A 17486-nucleotide genomic window follows, 5' to 3' on the forward strand; every position below is an offset into this window, starting at 1 on the left:
CTTTAGGGAAGAGGACAAGACAAATTCTCAGGTCTCTTCCAGCCCCATTATTCTAATTAATATATATTTTTAATGGAGAAGTTGTCTGCCACTCAGGTGATAAAATGAACTTTTTCAGACATTTCCTGGATTTCTTGGCAGCTTTCAATACCATTAATAATGGTAACTTTCTGGATGGTTTATTTGGCTTAGGCTAAGGGTGCATGGTGTTACATTGGCTCCTGTCCTTCCTTGAGAAGTCTCAAAAGGTGGTGCTGGGGGACTTCTCTTCCACCACAGAGACATTTGCCAAGAGGTGCCACGAGTCCCTGACGCTTTTTAAGATCTACACAAAACCGCTGCTGGAAGTCATTTGGAGGTTTGGGCTGAGGTGTCATCAGTGTGCAGATGATACTGAGCATTACCTCTTGTTCTCATCTACTTCTCCCAGGAATGCTGTGCAATTCTTTGAACCAGTGTCTGGAAGATGTCTTGGGGTGGATGAAGGTGAACAGAGACTTAAACTAGACAAGATAGAGATGCTGTTGATAGGGAAATCATCCACTTTGCCTAAAGTTTCATGACTGGCCCTAAATGGGCCTGCATTTCCCTGAAGGACCAGTTATACAGCCTGGGAGTTCTCTTGGACTCTGAGCTAACTGGGCCAGCTCAGGCAGCAGCAGTGGCTAGAAGTGATTTTTGCCAGCTTAGGCTGGTACACCTACCTGAAGAGGTCTGATCTTGCCTCAGTTATCCATACACTGGTGATATTCAAACTGGATGATTATCATGTGCTCTATGAGGGGGTGCCTTTAAAGACTGTTCGGAAATTTCAGCTGGTGCCTAGATATTTATGGGGAGGAGGCAGTCAGATCCAGATAATTTCCAAGCTAGTTTTGACCTTTAAAGCCTTAAATAGTTTGGGACCAAGTTACCTGATGGATTGCCGTCACCCATATCAGCCTGCCCACACCTTATGTTCAGTAACTGAGGTCTTTCTCACATGCCCACCAGTAAGAATAACCAAGTTGATGGGTACGAGGTAATGGCCCCATGAATGTGGAATGCACAACCAATAGGATCCCGCAGACACACAATTTTTCTGTGGCTTTTTGTTTACAGGAACAGTTTTATTGGGCCACTATTGGTTTTAGCTGCATTTAGTATTATTCTCGGGAGATCTTTTAGAAGTTAGTTGTTATTATCACTGGTTTTTATTAATGTCTTAAGTTTATTGTTATTTGTATTTTATTTTGGAAACTGCCTTGAGGATTTTTAACCAGTAAGACGAGATGAGATATATATTTTAAATAACAATGTATTTTTTTTAAAAAAATCCAAAGTTCCTTAAAAGCAGACATACAAGCTTTGTTTAATTTTAAACTGAAATGGATTGCCTCAAAATGTCTATGTAATTGTGTCTCAGTGCCATATTGCACTGACTAGCAGAATAATTTTTGCAGTAATAAATAATGTATGTTGGATATAATAACTTACTCTGCCCAGAGGACTCATTGGATGTGCAGCATAATCTGATGTCAAATTATAGTGTGCAGCTTCACTTATCATGTTTACTGGCCGGTCTTTCTTTTCTTCAGATGTCATAGTTGCTGCAGTCCTGGAAATAGAATATGCAATAACAATAGAACCTGCTGTGTATGCAGAGTACTATTAAAAAACATCCTTAGCTGTTCTTTAATAAAGGCTGCATATGCTACTTGTCCACTATCCCAGCAAGCAAACTACTCCATTGTCATGGCAAAACTAATTGTGCAGATATTAAAGAAGCAGCTATACAGTATAGTAAAATTCTGGCAGAAGTTTCTCATCATGCAGAATATCTACCACCTTCACAGATCCCCTACTTTCAACACCACTCCCTCAGGTCTGCAATGCTGAAAAAGAAAGGGCTTGGCAACTTGTATAAATCTGGCATGCACACTCTTCTGGATCACATTTGTAAGCAAATGCTAAACTCGAGCCTGTTTTAGCAGAACAACTGTCCACTTTAGTAATTCAGTTGTACACAAATGCTTAGAAAACCTATGAGAAAAGAAAGTTACTGGTTGATTCCCAGCGGTTCTACATTTTTGGAATGGGTGAAGTCAGGGATGTCTAAAGCTATAAAGAATTTTGACAAAACTCCCATGCTTCCTGTATTTGTTGAGTGGCCAACCTCTGGTCTACATCTTGAGTTTTGCTTTCAGCAGCAAAAGCTTTTTATTGATGCTGCTAGAACAACAACTAGAGGATGAATGTAACCATTCTGCTCCCTTTCAAGATTTGAATTTCTTGAATGCCAGCAAAATCAGGGGATGCAGGAAGTCAAAGGAAGCATGGACAAGTTGAGAGGAGAGCAGGGAACTCTGAGTAAGCCAAATGCATATGGGGAGGATGCTAAGCTAGGAAAGACAGAGGTAAGTCAATCTAAGGGAGAAAACCTGGGATGTGAAGATATCAGCTGATTTGTGAATAAGATGGGGGCCACAAGGTCCAAGAGTAAGAACATGGACTGGTGTGTAAGTGGTATGGTCAGAACCCCCCCCCCCTGCAGCTTCAGGCTGATGAACTGGATAAATATTGGGGTGATAGTGTACACAATGGCAGAGCCAAAACCAAAATGGGAACAGAAGACAAACTGGGGAACAGGTATGCTGCCATGTAATATGGAGCAATGAGATCATCAGGATGCTCTTTTCATCACGTGTTACCACCTAGGAGAATAACAGAATCTTGATATGCTGGGGAATTAGAAACTTTGTACTGTTTTTCAGCTGTTTAGGCCTATCTAGGCTAAAAAAGTTTGCCATTCATGGCTTTGATTGCAGGAATATGGCAACAATGTAAGAGAAGCCCTGCTGGATCAGACCAAAGGGCTATCTGATCCAGGATTGTATCTCCATAATGGGCAACCAGATACCTATGGAAAGCCCACCAGCAGACATGAGCACAATTTAGCACTCTCCCGCTTGTGCTTCCCAGCAAGTATTATTTAGGGGCATACTAGCTCTGACACTATAGATCATATATAGCCAGCATGACTAGTAGCCTTATCTCCATGAATTTGTCTAACCCTCTTTTAAAGCCATCTAAGTTGACAGCCATCACAATATCTTGTTGTAGTGAATTCTATAGTTTAACAATGCAGTAAGAACAAATGTGTGAAGACACTCATTCATTCAGGCTTCACTTAAGGGACCAATGAAAGTCTATCTTTAATAAATGGGGAGGGGGAGGGAATCAAATGCAACAAGAGACAATGAACAATGCCTTACTTATCAATGCTTATGTGAATCACTCCTACTTTTGCTACAAGATCACACCATGATGTAATTTAAAATGTAGAAGAATCTACATAACGTCAATCTTAGCTATATGGAATATTTAACTTCAGCTAGATAATTTGTGGTCCATTGGCCAGTCAACTGGCAATATTTGAATGGTCAACTTCTCAGCAGCTCAACCCTGTTAAGACCTGTATTCACTGAGCAAAACAATTACTTACTGTTCATTCACAACAAAAATGCAGTTGTCTTGTGATGGCTGCCCATTGACTGGATGCTTGCAAGTCACTTTTCGTTCATTATGACTGTGGAAAAACAAATAAGAGGAAATATATAAGCACCTAATCTTCTTCTATACACAAGATTCAGAGGCAACATGTAGGTACATTTGTCAGGGTCTTAATTAGTGCAGACGTGCAGTTTCTCACAGTAACAGCAACTGATGATTCTTGAAGCAGGGTATTTTAAACTCCAGCGTTCAGCAATCCGTGAGCTTAGCACAGAACATTTGTGCTAAACATTCCTTCTCTATCCACATTAAGCCTGGATATACTGCTAAAGGTTTTTTTTTAAACAAAACAAAACAAAACATTGCAGGCTAATGTTTTAACCCATGGTTGAATATGACCATTGGTGTGGCAACGGCTACCAATGCAGTTTTTTATGGTCCTTAGACTAGGCAACATGCAGAGAAATAAAGGAGATGTTGAAAGGGGCACAAGAACTCAGTCCTTTTCCTGTCCTGCCACAGACTGAAGTTCATATACCATGAATACATCCTCTACACAGATCTGTGGTGCAGAAATATACATTCTGAGTTTTGTAAACTCCTGACCTATTTTTTCTCATGTACAGTGCTTTGTTAGAAAGCACTATATAAATAATAATTATTATTATTATCATAGATGTATGTCTATAGAAAAGAGAGAAAGTGATGATACACAAGCACTGTTAACAGTGATTAAACTGGTAGAACTGACTGAGTATATTCGTTAGGAAAGCATATGAGCTAGAAAGCCCTGATTCAAATCTCAGCCTAGCCATGCATTTACAGCGAGCCAGTCTCTCTCAGCCCTCATACTAGCAATAAGGAGATAAAATTGACCCATATTACAAAGTTGTTGCAAGGATTACTGTGATTGAAATGTCTTTTATGCACAGGAGCCAAGCAGGAGTGACTGAGCCACACAGCTTGCTCACGGTAAACCAGGTTTTTTTTCCTGTGCAAACCTTTAAGTGCATATTGCCAACTTTCCGCCCCGCCCCCCCCCAATGCCATTTAGCCTTAGAGTTGCTAAAATAAAAACCTACGTTTAAAACGCTGCTCACCTTCAAAAAACCATGGAGTCTTTAACTTCAGCAAGATAATCCCAACAATTCCCTGGTTGGTACTTTTGTTAAAACTCTCAGATCTTAATCACTTTGCAATTTCACACAGTCATGCTCTAATCATAAATCCCTTTCCACACAAAAACTTACACTATAAAATTAAAAGCTTTGTTCCTCAGCAAGAAGCATGATAAATACCACGCATACTTAATGAAAAGAGGAGATCGTTCAGCCCTTTTCTTAAACCTCTATTTCTTATGTAGAAAGGCAACATTTAGCAAGTTAAACAATTCACTGCCTACAGCAACACACAACAAATGGAACAGAACCAGCCTTAACATTGAACTTGGCTAACAAGCATCACTGTAAGTGTTTATACTGTAAATAAAGGAGATGCCTCCCAAAGATTCTTTTGAGAAACTGTGCCTGTATGCTGCATGTGTTCATTTTGTGTCACTCTAAATCCAGGGGTCATTTTTTGTAAAAGAACAACAACAACAAAATATTGTAGGATTAAAATCTTTCAAATCCCTAACTCAAGAGATATTGCCTTACTTTTTCATTTAGGGCACAACCCAACTGACATGGATACACACAATGTTATAGAATAATATGGGTAGTTTTTGAACATGTATTTCATATATTGGGTTTGATTTTCATTCATTTCAGATTGGTAAAATCTTACTCCTTGAAGAAGAGTTAACCTCAACATCCTTCATTAATAAAGGGCAGAGTGTTCTTTCCATACAGATGCCTTGTTTTTTCTAAGACAGGGGTGGGGAAACTTCTTCCCCTTGAGAGCCGCATGGAGGTATTCTGTTAGGGGTTGCATTCTGACAGCGAATAGGGCAGAATGCTGTAGCAGGTAGCTCTATCACCTTTACTTTTTCTCCCTCTTTTACAGGCATCACTCCAACCCCTTTCTTTCTTTTGAGATGAATCCACTTCCCAGATGAACCTGCTTCACAAACTGGCAGGAATTATAACCCCTTTTCTCCAATTGGTTAAGTGGGACCTAGTTCTATTTTTCTGATTGGCTGAAGTGTCAACTGTTGATAGGCAGATCTGTGATAGGAAATCCAGAGCACAATGGACCTACAGTTTTACAGTTCAGAAAGTGAGCTATTCATTTTAAAATGGAATAAAGAGGGAACTGCAGAGAACACTGATATAGGGGGAGAAATAGATAACTGTTTCTGGTGATTACACCACCCTCCATCCACTTCTTCAAAATCCTTGTGTTATTGTTTAACTCAGGATGACCAGCCCACTTCTCTTGTGCCATTTCCACCTCCAACCTTGAAATTGCATTAATCCTCATTCACATATACAGGGAGAAGGAGACAGCAGCAGCACTTGCAGTTAGATCACTGGGGAAGTGTGATGATGCCATGGGGAACAGAATCAATGATGGGGAAGGAAACGAATAGGACAATCAGCTATGGGGGCCACATATAATTAGTTTCCCACCCCTGTTTTAAGATGTATATCCACAAATTTTACCACAAGTCATAATGGGCAAATTAGGATCTACCTTTCAAATACAAGTGGCCCAATCATCATACAATGCAAAGTAGCCACATCTTTTGGGAGCCATAAAGGAAGAAAGAATGGATGACAGATTTGACCTATAGGCTACAATCCGCTAAGGTTTTCCAGTGTAAATTCCATTGACATGAACAGAAGTTGTCTTAAGATCGTTCTTACGGAGCATATTAATTAGTGTGTGTGGTGGTGGATGCCATTTTAGTTTTCAATTTCTGGCACCAAAATTTCTTCAGCCTACTTGTTCCTACTTTGCATATGTCTGCCCAGGTAACAACCTAGTTGTTTGCTGTTCTGCTCAGTGTTCTAGAGTACCAGGAAAACCTCAGTAGACAGTTGAAAGAGGGGGAAACTTGACAAGACAAAGCTTTAGTGATGTGACAACCATAAAGACATTCACTTCCAGAAAAGGACTGTGATGAAAGTAGGTGGTGAACTTACTGCTGGGAAGCATAGCTTCTGTATTACACCTATTATTGCCATTTTAAAAGGGGAGAAATCACAAACTCAGATATATTGTTATGGAATGGAAAATAAGTGTACAAGATAAACCCAAGATAAGAAAACATGATCTTCTTGTTTGGTATGAACATGTTTCTATTGTGGACAAGTTTTACACATGGAAATGTATTTCGCAACAACATTTTGAATAGAATTATAAATATGGAACATGCAGATTTTTGTTAATTTTGAGGGGCTTTGCCCTCACCCATTTTATTGTCATTTTATCCTTTTTTTAATCTATTGCAAGATGTGTTAAGGCATACAGGGGAAGCTTTAAAAACAATAGTGCTTCCAATTTAAAGAAAGAAAGAAAGAAAGAAAGAAAGGGAGATTGAAGAGGGAGAAGCTTGTTCATGTGTTCAGGCCAGTTTTCCAGAAGCCCTCTGGGAAGCCACAGAAACTTCACTCACTTTGCATGGTGGGATAATGTCACACTACACAAAATGGGTAAAACTACAACAGTGTTTGCAGCAGCAGACCATTAATACTGCTGCGTTATCTGAGGTGAACACAAGGCAGTTGCTGAACACCCAGCAGAGAGCTTAATCAATGGTTTTGAAGGGAAACTGTACTTTGCCGACTCCCAGAAAACAGCCACTGCCCCTAACAAGTCTAGGAATTTAACTCTGCAATCCTATGCACAGTTCCTTGTGAGTAAGCCCACTTAATTGAGCAGACCCTCTAAGTAAAAACATCCATAGGGTGGGTTTTGCGTAGGTTTTGGTCCAAATGCTAACACTCGGATGTAAAGTTTCTCACACATGAAACCTAAGGGCATTTCAAGAGCATTTGTTAATTTATGCTAATTGAGCCTACGATCATTCAGTACATTTGCTTTTAAAGCCACCCAGCCAAAGTTTATTCCAGTTCCCCAAAAGCCGTATTTCTTCCATGATTTTAGTGTACATTTATAAACAGACCAATAGTACATAAACCTGAGCACCCAATTTTCATGGCCGTCTTTCACAGCACAGAAAAAAGGCATTTGATTATATCTAGAATCTTTCGTACACTGGTGAAATCAATATTACCCACCCCCTGTATCTGAATAAGTTAATCAGCCCCCCACTCCCACCCTGTGACCCATAAAGAACTTGACTGTTGGGCTATGGAGGCAATTGCTTCACTAATTAACAATTACCACTGCACTTTAGATTTGAAGACAAGTTCCACTTGCACAATAACTCAGAACTGAAATTCCATCTTTGACTATGCTGTGTTATTCTAGACAGACTTCACTGAAACCTCCGAGGGAAAGGAATTCAAAAACCATCCTATGCAACTTGTTTGTCTGCCAAACTGCAGCCTGATTCTATGCTCCATTGCACAGCACATAATTCTAGAAGGTTCCCTTGTAGGTTAATTAGATGTATCTACCTAGAATTTAAACCCAGTTTCAGCTGCCCTCTCCCAAGTAGTAAACATTTATTCTCTCACTTCTTCTTTATATCCTTTTAATTACATGAAAGCTGTCAGTATGTAACCTACTTAAGAATTCTATTTTCTGGGCTAAACGTTTTCCCTTCAACATGTTATTGTTAACATGCAGAATTAAAAAGCCTCAGAGAGATGAATTCAGAGATGTATTTTAATATTTTCTGTTATCAAAGTTCATGTTTTTGCTCTGGTTATTCTACTACAAGGAAGTATTTGGTTCTGTGAAGTGTTGAAAAACAGAAGGTGAGCTCTCAAAAATATGCTAACTTGGAGCCAAAAATCCACAATTCTCCAAGGTAATTCATTGGTATGCAAGAACATTCCTTCCCCAATCAATATGTAAGCAGTATGCTTCACATACACACACACACACACACACACTCACTCACTCTCTCACACACACACACACACTCAAAGCCTTCATAAGAGGTCACAGCTAGCTGAGACGTGTTCACCAGAAACCAAGTGACAGCTTCCATCATATATCCTCTTACTGGTGTGTTCTTAGTTGTGAGGCCATGGATTCAAACTTGCATTTTAGCACAAGATACTGGAGTCTAAACTCTTTGCACGTATATCTGTGTGACATTGACACTATACAGCTGGTAGCAAAGTCTAAGCATAATCCTTTGGGCATTTAACTCTTGGGCAAACACATATTACACCTTCTCTGATGGGATTCCTGGGAGAAAGGCCAGTGCCACTCAGGGGCAGAGCACAGGGTTTGCTCTCACATATTCCCAGGTTCAGTGCTTTCCTTTTCCCATATAAGTGAATGATAAATATTCACTTTCATGAGATAAAGTAAAAGGATACATGTGGGAACGCAACAGCTTCAGGGTTAAACCTTAAAACCTAAATGAAGCTCTGCTGGATCACGCTAAAGGTCTGTCTGGTTCAGGATCCTGCTTTCCACAATGGCCTATCAACGCCTCCAGAAAGACCACAAGAAGAACAAGTTCCCCAACAACTGGTATTCAGAGGCGCAGAGCCTCTGAATATGTGTCCTCTATGGCAATTACGGTCAATAGCCATAGACAGGACCCCTCCATGACTCTTTCTAAGCCCCTTTTAAAGCTCTCTTTGCTAGTGGCATCGCCATATCTTGAGGAAACGAATTCCATAAATTATGTGTTGTGTGGTAGTAGCACTTTCTTTTGTCTGTCCTAAATCTACTGCCCACCAAAAAGATCTCAGCTATTGAGAATCAAACCTCTTCCTATCTTCACAGCCATGTTTTATAATCTGTGCAGCCCAACATAGTTCTGTTTCTTGCTCACTTGAGAATGGAATGGAATGCGGAAAACTGGCTTTAATAGAGAGAAAAATATTCACATTGTGAGCATCTTCCCATTTGCTTGCTTCCACTTTGCCTATCAGAAAGCTTAATGAGTTTTAAATTACCAGGTTTAATCTCCATTAAGCAGACAAGGGTAATTCTCGAATACTATTTTTTATTTATCCTGGAATATGTTTAGTACATTTTATGTTTTCCTCCTCATTTACTCAAAGGCTAAAGTCTACGTTACTTCAAATACCACAATGGCATATAATTAATTATTTTTGCAGTAAGTTTATATACAAAGATATAGGTGAATTCAGTACTCCTACATTTACAAATGCATTAGGAATGTGAGGCCTCAAATTAAAGGGAGAAGGCAAGTGGAGCCAACACAACCAAACACCAGCATATAGAACTTTCCTTTCCTCACGGAGCAAAATGTCAGCAATATTTCTTGTTGTTTTTGTTCTCTATCCTAATTTTTCTTTTACAATGAGGCAAATACATTACATTCAAGCTAATAAAATAGTGCTTGAATATGGAGGAAATGTAATAAAAATATATTCCTATCTACTACTAGCAAGGATGTGGTCTGTGGCTGCAGAAGCTGCTTCTATTTTCCAAAAAATGTCATTCCAAATTGCATGCATAAGCCCTTTTCATACATCTGAATATATGAACTTTTTTCCAATTAATCTATTTAAGAAAACAGTTTGAAAGCTTTGTTCAGAAAAGGTTTTCCTGGAACACTGATGACTATCGTGCTCCACAATCAGAATACATAAATAGAAAGGTAACAAAAGAATGTTATAACGAACACCAAAGTAATTGAATTCTCACACAAAAGTACTCATTTTAGCTGTTAAACATCAGGATTTGAAATCCATATTAATCATCTCTCCGCTCCCACACAATTTGCACACTCATGATAATAGTTACCCAATGTTCTGCGGAGAGTTGAGGAACCTGTTCTATGGGGGTGGAATCTTGCCATTTGGTCTAGGTTGGGCTTACTTCTTCGCACAAGTGACTAGTTGTCAGATGCTTTACAGTAAGTCCTTAATTTAAGTCCTGAAAGACACATTTTGAGCACCTAATCCTTAAAACAACAACAGTGTTGTGGGCATATCAGGAAGCAGGCTCAATGTGCCCAGGTATCACCCAATCACTTTCCTGATGTGCTGACACAGCACCTGGGTTCCTCAAATCTGAAAAAGAGCTGTGAAAGTACAGCATGTGTATAACCAAGACCTTTCGTCCTGAGTCAGCATATGTATCAACTAGCGACCTGCAAGGGCAAAGTGGGGGAGGAAGGGGGAAAAGGGATATTTGGTAACACAATGAATTGCACTAAACTCTGTAGCCCATGTGCAGGACTCATACTCTAATATTTCAACCACGTGGAAGGAATATCTGGAAGGCTACATCATCCAGGTTAGTTCAATAAGGCCTGCTATATCCAGCCCTTCCAAAAAATGATATAAGCACCGCTGCTACCATCTCTATGTTTGTCTCAAAAAATAACTACTATGATATGTACTCTTCTCAGATAGCCAGCACTATTCATTGAGCTATCACATGCTTGCAAAACCTTATACGGGAGTAACAATTTCTGAATTAGCTTATCTTTTCCTCCCAGTATATCAGTTATGTCCTGGGAAACTTTCACATGCGTATAGTGAAGTATGCTATTACTTAGAATTAGGGTTGTAGCTACCAAACAGTAACCATAATAGTTTGTAAAGCAACGAAGGAATAAAAAGTTAAGTATAAACAAGCTCTCAGAAAATATTTTCGAGTACCACAAAAATATATTATGAATTTGTTTATAGCTTGCATTTAGATTTTTAGCACTTAAATTCCAACACCTTTTGCAAATGAACTTTCCAGCGAGATAAGTCTGACAAACACCTAGTTCAAAATATAAAATAATTATTCTCAGCAGTGGCCCCACATCTGTGGGATGAACTCCAATTGGAGGTCTGCCATGCACCATCCTTGCAAGCTTTTATGAAGGCCTTGAAAACATTTTATTTTACCTTGGTCCTCTTATGATAGGGTGACCATATTTGGGAGACCAAAAAAGAGGACACCTAGTGTGTGTGTGGGGAAGCAGCTTTCTGAGTCCTGCAGAAAGTACGTTATTCTCCCGCCACCTTAAAGAACCTGATTGGAGTGGAGGACAGGAAAGGATTTCATTCTGCACCACCACCATCCACTCCAATTGGGGCCTTTTCTATAATGTCCACGAATGACCCACTTTCCCCTTTAAGACCTCAATTGGAGCTCGGGGTGGGGGAATGACGTGCCTCAAGAAAGCATGTCATTCCCTCCTGCCATGCTAATGGCAGCCTTAAAGAGGAAGGTGTGTCATTCCAGGACATTATTGAAAATTATAGAAAATCCCCCCTGTCACCATGGAAAGAACAAAAACCAGGACAAATCCGGGGAAATCCTGAGAGTTGGTCGCCCTATCTTATGATGAGTACTGTTATTGCTGCTATAGCCATGCTTGCTGGTTTTATTGTTGGTTTTATTGTTTTTAATTTCCATTTTATTGTGATTATGTTTTTATTGCTTTTAATATTTTAACTGTTTATGTATTTTATTGTTGTAAGCCACCTTGTGAGGGATTCTGCCCTGGAAGGTGACCAAGAAATGTTTTAAATAAATAATTCAGTGCTTTTGAAGGGGAGGGGGTTAAGTTTGTTCCACAATTTTTCTATTTATAGTTGCTAACAGTAACACTAATACTGTGCTCAAAATAGCACATTGTGTATTACAGGAAGCCACTTCTGAATTATTCTAAGTATCTCTTTTCTATAACCACAACCTGTGGCTCGATATATAAACATACATGCCCTAAGATCTTTAAATGATCTCTGAATGTACGTAGACTTGACCATGAGTCTACATTAGTGCAGAGAAATACAAAATGTATTCATTTAAGGTACATCATACATGTCCTCATAGTAAAACCAACACATGCAAGTCCTGAAGACTGAGTTCACCACACATTAACACAGGATATGCAGGAAAAATCCCCTTTGCTACTTGGAAGGATGATACAGATGATCAAAATCCCCTGAGGAAGTAGAGTTCACCCCAAGGTTGCTTGCATCCTTATAGGCTCTCTACAACTGCAACAGCACAAGACTTATATGTATGCAACAGCACAAACAGCAGACATTTTTCGTATCACTAGACATCACCCCAGATAGTGTCTGATAAACCCACTTGGCTTCTTGCTACTGTTGATGACCCCTCTTCCATCTGGTGAGCAGCATTTGCTTCTTTCAAAAGCCCTACTTCTAGTAAACTGTCTTCCTTTCTTTCACATTCTCCAGGGAGGAATGGAAAAGTGCTCTTTTGCTACCTTAGGTGCTTCTTCATCTTTTTTTTTTTTTAAAAAAAGCATAAACCCGATGGGAAGGGCTTCTTCACTATGCAAGGAGGATTTCTGAAGAAAGTGTCAGCCACACCTCACAACCTCTTGCAAAAACCCAATGGGGAGGGAGAGAAAAAAGAGAGTTTTCCTTCATTTCTCATATGCTTTCCCCCCAGTAATCAGCAACAACGCATGGCTTGCAGGTTCTGCAAAAGTCCAACTTGCAGAAAGAAAATAATATTTTTTCCTCCACAGAGAATGGGGAAGAAAGTAGAGGTGGCTTCTGTTCTGCAGGTTGGTTTTTGCAATACTTTCCTGCAAAATCCCAATGGGCAGAGAACAAAATAACTCCTTTTCTCTACAGAGATAGTAGAGGTGGGTGTGGGTGGGAGAGATGGCTTTTCCTTCCATTGGGATTTTGCAGCAGAAGAACCACTGTTGATGCTTTCTCAAAAAGCCCAAATTGCAAGAGAGAAACCACCAAACATGCACGGTCCGTTGAACAGCGGTAGACAAGCTGGTGCCCTCCAGATACACAAGACTACATCTCCCCAAATCCCTTACCATTGACCATGCTCTTTTGGGCTGATGAGAGTTGTATCTAAGACATCTGGAGAGTGCCAGGTTGGGGATGGCTGATGTAGAGGAAGGGACAAGTAATTTCTCTTTCTTAATGTTGGGCTTTTCCAGGAGACAGCAGCAACAAGATGCTGCTTGCATCTTTGGGGGTGGGGGGTAGCACAAGCACAAAAGCAACCATCCCTGTCTTCTCTGAATTGTCTGCACCTACCAAAGAATTCAGGGAAGGGAGAGGTCAGTGGCAACACAATAGATAGATTTGGCTAGTAAGTACCCCACACAATACTTTCACTTTAGAAAATATTCAAGTGTTTATTTGATTCACATCGTATGAATCCGCTGATGTGAATCACCTGTAATGCTTGCTTGCGTTGCAGCAGAGTGTGAGACATAGGATGACCGTATGGAAATAACAGAGGTGGCGCTCTTTATTGCAAGTCAGGGGTGGGCAGAAAATAAGAGCTCCAGATGTTTTGGACTTCAACTCCCAGCATTCTTGACTATTGGCCATGCTGACAGGGGCTTCTTGGAGCTGAAGTAAGCAAAGGTAGCGGTGAATGCATCTTTATGGCAAAGTGTGATTCTGTCCTGCCTAAAAGAGGCAGTGGTGAGACCTTTATTTAGGGGAAGAAGAAGAAAAAACTTCCTTGAATCTGACTGCATTAGACAATTTCCGGCTGGTCTCTAATATTTCATTCTTGGGCAAAGTGCTAGAGCATGTGGTGGCTTTTCTGCTCCAGAAATTTCTGGATTATGCATTTAATCTACAGGTAGATCCATTCCGATCTGGCTTCAGGTCTGGTTATGGGAGAGAGACTGCTTTGGTAGCCTTGGTGGCAGGAGAGGCCCTTCTGTCAAGATCACCGCCTTCAGAGAGGCACATTTGGTGGCAAAGCAAAAGAGGGTAATGTCTGTATGTTTCTGAGCGATGCTATATTACAGCTGAATCTTAAAGAGTAAGGAATGAGTTCACTGCACATTTTCATCTGCAGTATACCATGAGGACTGCTACTTCTAGGCTCTCGCTGGAAAGCACGTAACACTGATCATATGTAAGCCAGGATCTCCCACTCTTGGGCTCATGGAAGGTTTCCATGACAGACTTTGGCACTGGAGAAATAGCCACCCTTTATTTTGTTAGCTTGGAAGGCTGAAGAGAAAACTGATGACTCCAGAAAGAGCAAACAAGAGTGTGACAGAATTGTCATAGTGCTTGTAAAAGATTCCAGATAAAGTAATTCCGACAGACAGTTCAGATTCCCAGCTCCCAAAACAATTTGCTTTTAGTAAACACTGGGAATTCTCTAATGATAACTTTGATCACAATTTTCAGAGGACTAAAGCTATCATTTTGCTCAAACCAAGAACAGTAGCTTCATTAAGAATTTTAAGATGTCAAGCAGCATCTTTCAAGCAGCACACAAAAAAAAGTCTCGATTGTTTTTTTGATATTGTATTGGTTTTATATGCTTTTTAATTAATTTTATGCATTTGATTTATATTGTATTGATGGACTTGTTGTTCCCTGCCTCAATCCAAAGGGAGAGGTGGGTAAGAAATAATAATAATAATAATAATAATAATAATAATAATAATAATAATAATGACGACAGTCAAGTTAACTGAGCTTATCCAATAATTTTAATTTGGTACGACTGGTGAATAGTGTGGCCTAGGGACTAAAGTAAAATCAATGATTATTAAAGCAACTGGTAACCCTGCTAGTGGCAAAGGCAGCCTTCCTTAATCTGGATCTCTCTAGATGTTTTGGACTACATCCCCCATCATACTTGACCACTGGCCATGATGGTTGGGCCTGATGGGATTATAGACCAAAACATCTTGAGGGACCAAGATTGGGAAAGGCCAGGTTAAGTTTTTTTCCTACTGGAATGCTTAGAGCTCTCTTTAAAAAAGCCACTAGCTACTAGATGAAATAGACAAAGAAAATTTGGTTTTGTAGTAAACATTGCTGCCAATGAAGTGGTCTGTGTTACTCAAAAGTCTGGATGCTCTTAAGGTACAGTATCTTCTCTCTTTTCAAGCATTTTCTGCAGCATGTTCAACTTTGAAGATAGGTTAAAAATCTAAGGGTTGATATTTACAGCACACCAAGCTCAAAGGCTTATTACGGCAGGAAAGTGTTGTTCTTTCTTCTTTTTCTTCTTTTTTTTTAAAAAAGCATCATCCAGGTTGCAAAGCACCCAGTGGAGAGCAATTCAGACCCCCATGGTCTGGTTCCCGGCCCCTGTGTTAGGGCATAGGATCAATTGTTGGTTCAATGTGGGTGCCTGCTTTGACGCATAAAGTGATCCAGTTTCAATACTCTTTTAATGCAACAGACATTCTGAATTAGTTGAGAATTCGCAGCTAGTCTCAAAGTTAAGTATGTCAGACACCTTACAATAAATTCTTGTGGCTGCATTTTAAATATATGAGGATATGTTTGGCATATTTGTATGGAAGGGAAGGAAGCCTATCTATGTCAACAATAATTCATAAGACTGGAGATATTTCAGTGACAACAGGAGGAAAACACCTTTTAAAAAATATACATCTCAGGATGTGACTAGATTATGTATTACCTCTCAAAAGGATTTTATAAAGAAATGTACATCATCACCCCCCCTCCCATCCTGGAAGTATACTGGCAAACTACTCTTCAGTTGTTTTTAATTCCTTGAACATTTATTTATTTATTTATTACATTTTTATACCACCTAATAGCCGGAGCTCTCTGGGCAGTTCACAAAACAACATCTTTGAAAACAAGCAGCACAAATCACTTTTCAACATTTACAGTCTTGACTAAAGGTTTCAAAGGAGAAAATGACTTTCACAATGTGAATATGTACCTCTTAATTAGAAAGGTTTCTAAAGTTTGCTTTTGGGGGGAGGAGGAGTAAGCAGGGCTGAGTTTAAACTCCTAATGGTACTTTTATTTGGCTTGCTGACACATGCTCTGCATTGTCCCTAGTTCTAATAATTTCATGCCTTGCCTTGCTCTCAGGATGAAGTCAAGGGATAATAATTGTTGTAAGCTTGTAAGAGAGAACATATGGCTCTTACACAAATCACTTCACTTGCCACCAAAATCCACCCACGTTGGAAGTGGCACAGAACAGCTGTTTAGTAATGTTTAGCAATGACATGAAATAGTTCGGGTTGGGGGAGTCAAGAATGAAGGTATAGTTGATCCTGTTTTAAGTAGCATGGGGAGGGGCTTAAATCTTTGATTTAGGGTGGTAGCTCATTTTAGAATATTTGTGTCTTTCAGCTCTAAATACATTCAGAACAAAATTACCTACTGGATATAATAGGTGAATTGGTAATTTTTCCAAGTTTGTTCCAAGTAATATTCCTACCATCTTCCTACATATCCCCCAGCTATACAAGTATGAGCTATACACTGGCTGGGTCAGTAAAATCTTTACTAAAAAGAATTTTGAAATTCTGAGAATCTTAAGGGTGCAATCCTATGAATGTTTAGACAGAAAAAAAAATCCTACAACTCCCAGTTGGCATGCTGGGTGCTGTAGGTCTCTTTTTCTATCAAAATATGCATAGGATTGTGTACTAAGAATATGTTTCTTGGCCTTTTGATGATGTCCATTTTGTCATATGTAAAGAACACAGTTTGGTTACATAGTAGAATTTTAAGCCACAATATTTATACATTTAACTATTTAACTTTCCAATTGTGCCTCTCAGTTTTTGTTTTCTTTGAAGCTTGATGAGATAGGGAAAGTTATCAACAATCTTCAAAGTCTCTGTCACTGGCTAAATGTTAGATCATCATCTGTCTCTGGAAAAAGTTTAACACGATTGGCCAACAGTAGAAAATGCAATCTACCTTATTTTCTGTGTTCCGAGAAGATGTGATGCATAACTTCCTTGCTTATTCAGGTAAGAGGCAAACTAAGAAACACTATATTCTGTATCTCAAGAACTCCTTAGTAGATAAGTGTTTGCTAGAAACTCAACAGTTTGTTAATTACTTGAAAATCTGCCAGGATTAGTGCAGTTGCATCCACTCTACATCAGCAGCAATATGTTAGTCACAGAAGGTCACATTTTCTCAGCCTAAGTGAAAATATTGCACTGTTTTATTCATTTATGAGACAAGAATTACATTAATTTTTAGATGTTGAGCTTTAAG

General features: G+C 39.4%; 1 protein-coding gene across 6 annotated transcripts in view; it reads right to left on the bottom strand.

Moving 5' to 3' along the window:
* The window catches only part of PLEKHA5 (pleckstrin homology domain containing A5), a 210163-nt gene that overhangs the window by 81390 nt on the left and 111287 nt on the right, over nt 1-17486 (bottom strand). For all 6 annotated transcript variants that reach the window (XM_063134807.1, XM_063134812.1, XM_063134810.1 and 3 more), the window contains exons 4-5: nt 3485-3568; nt 1477-1597 (exon numbers count right to left, since the gene is read on the bottom strand). In XM_063134807.1, the coding sequence (XP_062990877.1) occupies nt 1477-1597; nt 3485-3568 (205 nt within the window). The remainder of the gene's footprint in view (nt 1-1476; nt 1598-3484; nt 3569-17486) is intronic.

The sequence above is a fragment of the Elgaria multicarinata genome, chromosome 9, assembly GCF_023053635.1.
Source record: "Elgaria multicarinata webbii isolate HBS135686 ecotype San Diego chromosome 9, rElgMul1.1.pri, whole genome shotgun sequence".
NCBI classification, from domain to species: Eukaryota; Metazoa; Chordata; class Lepidosauria; order Squamata; family Anguidae; genus Elgaria; species Elgaria multicarinata.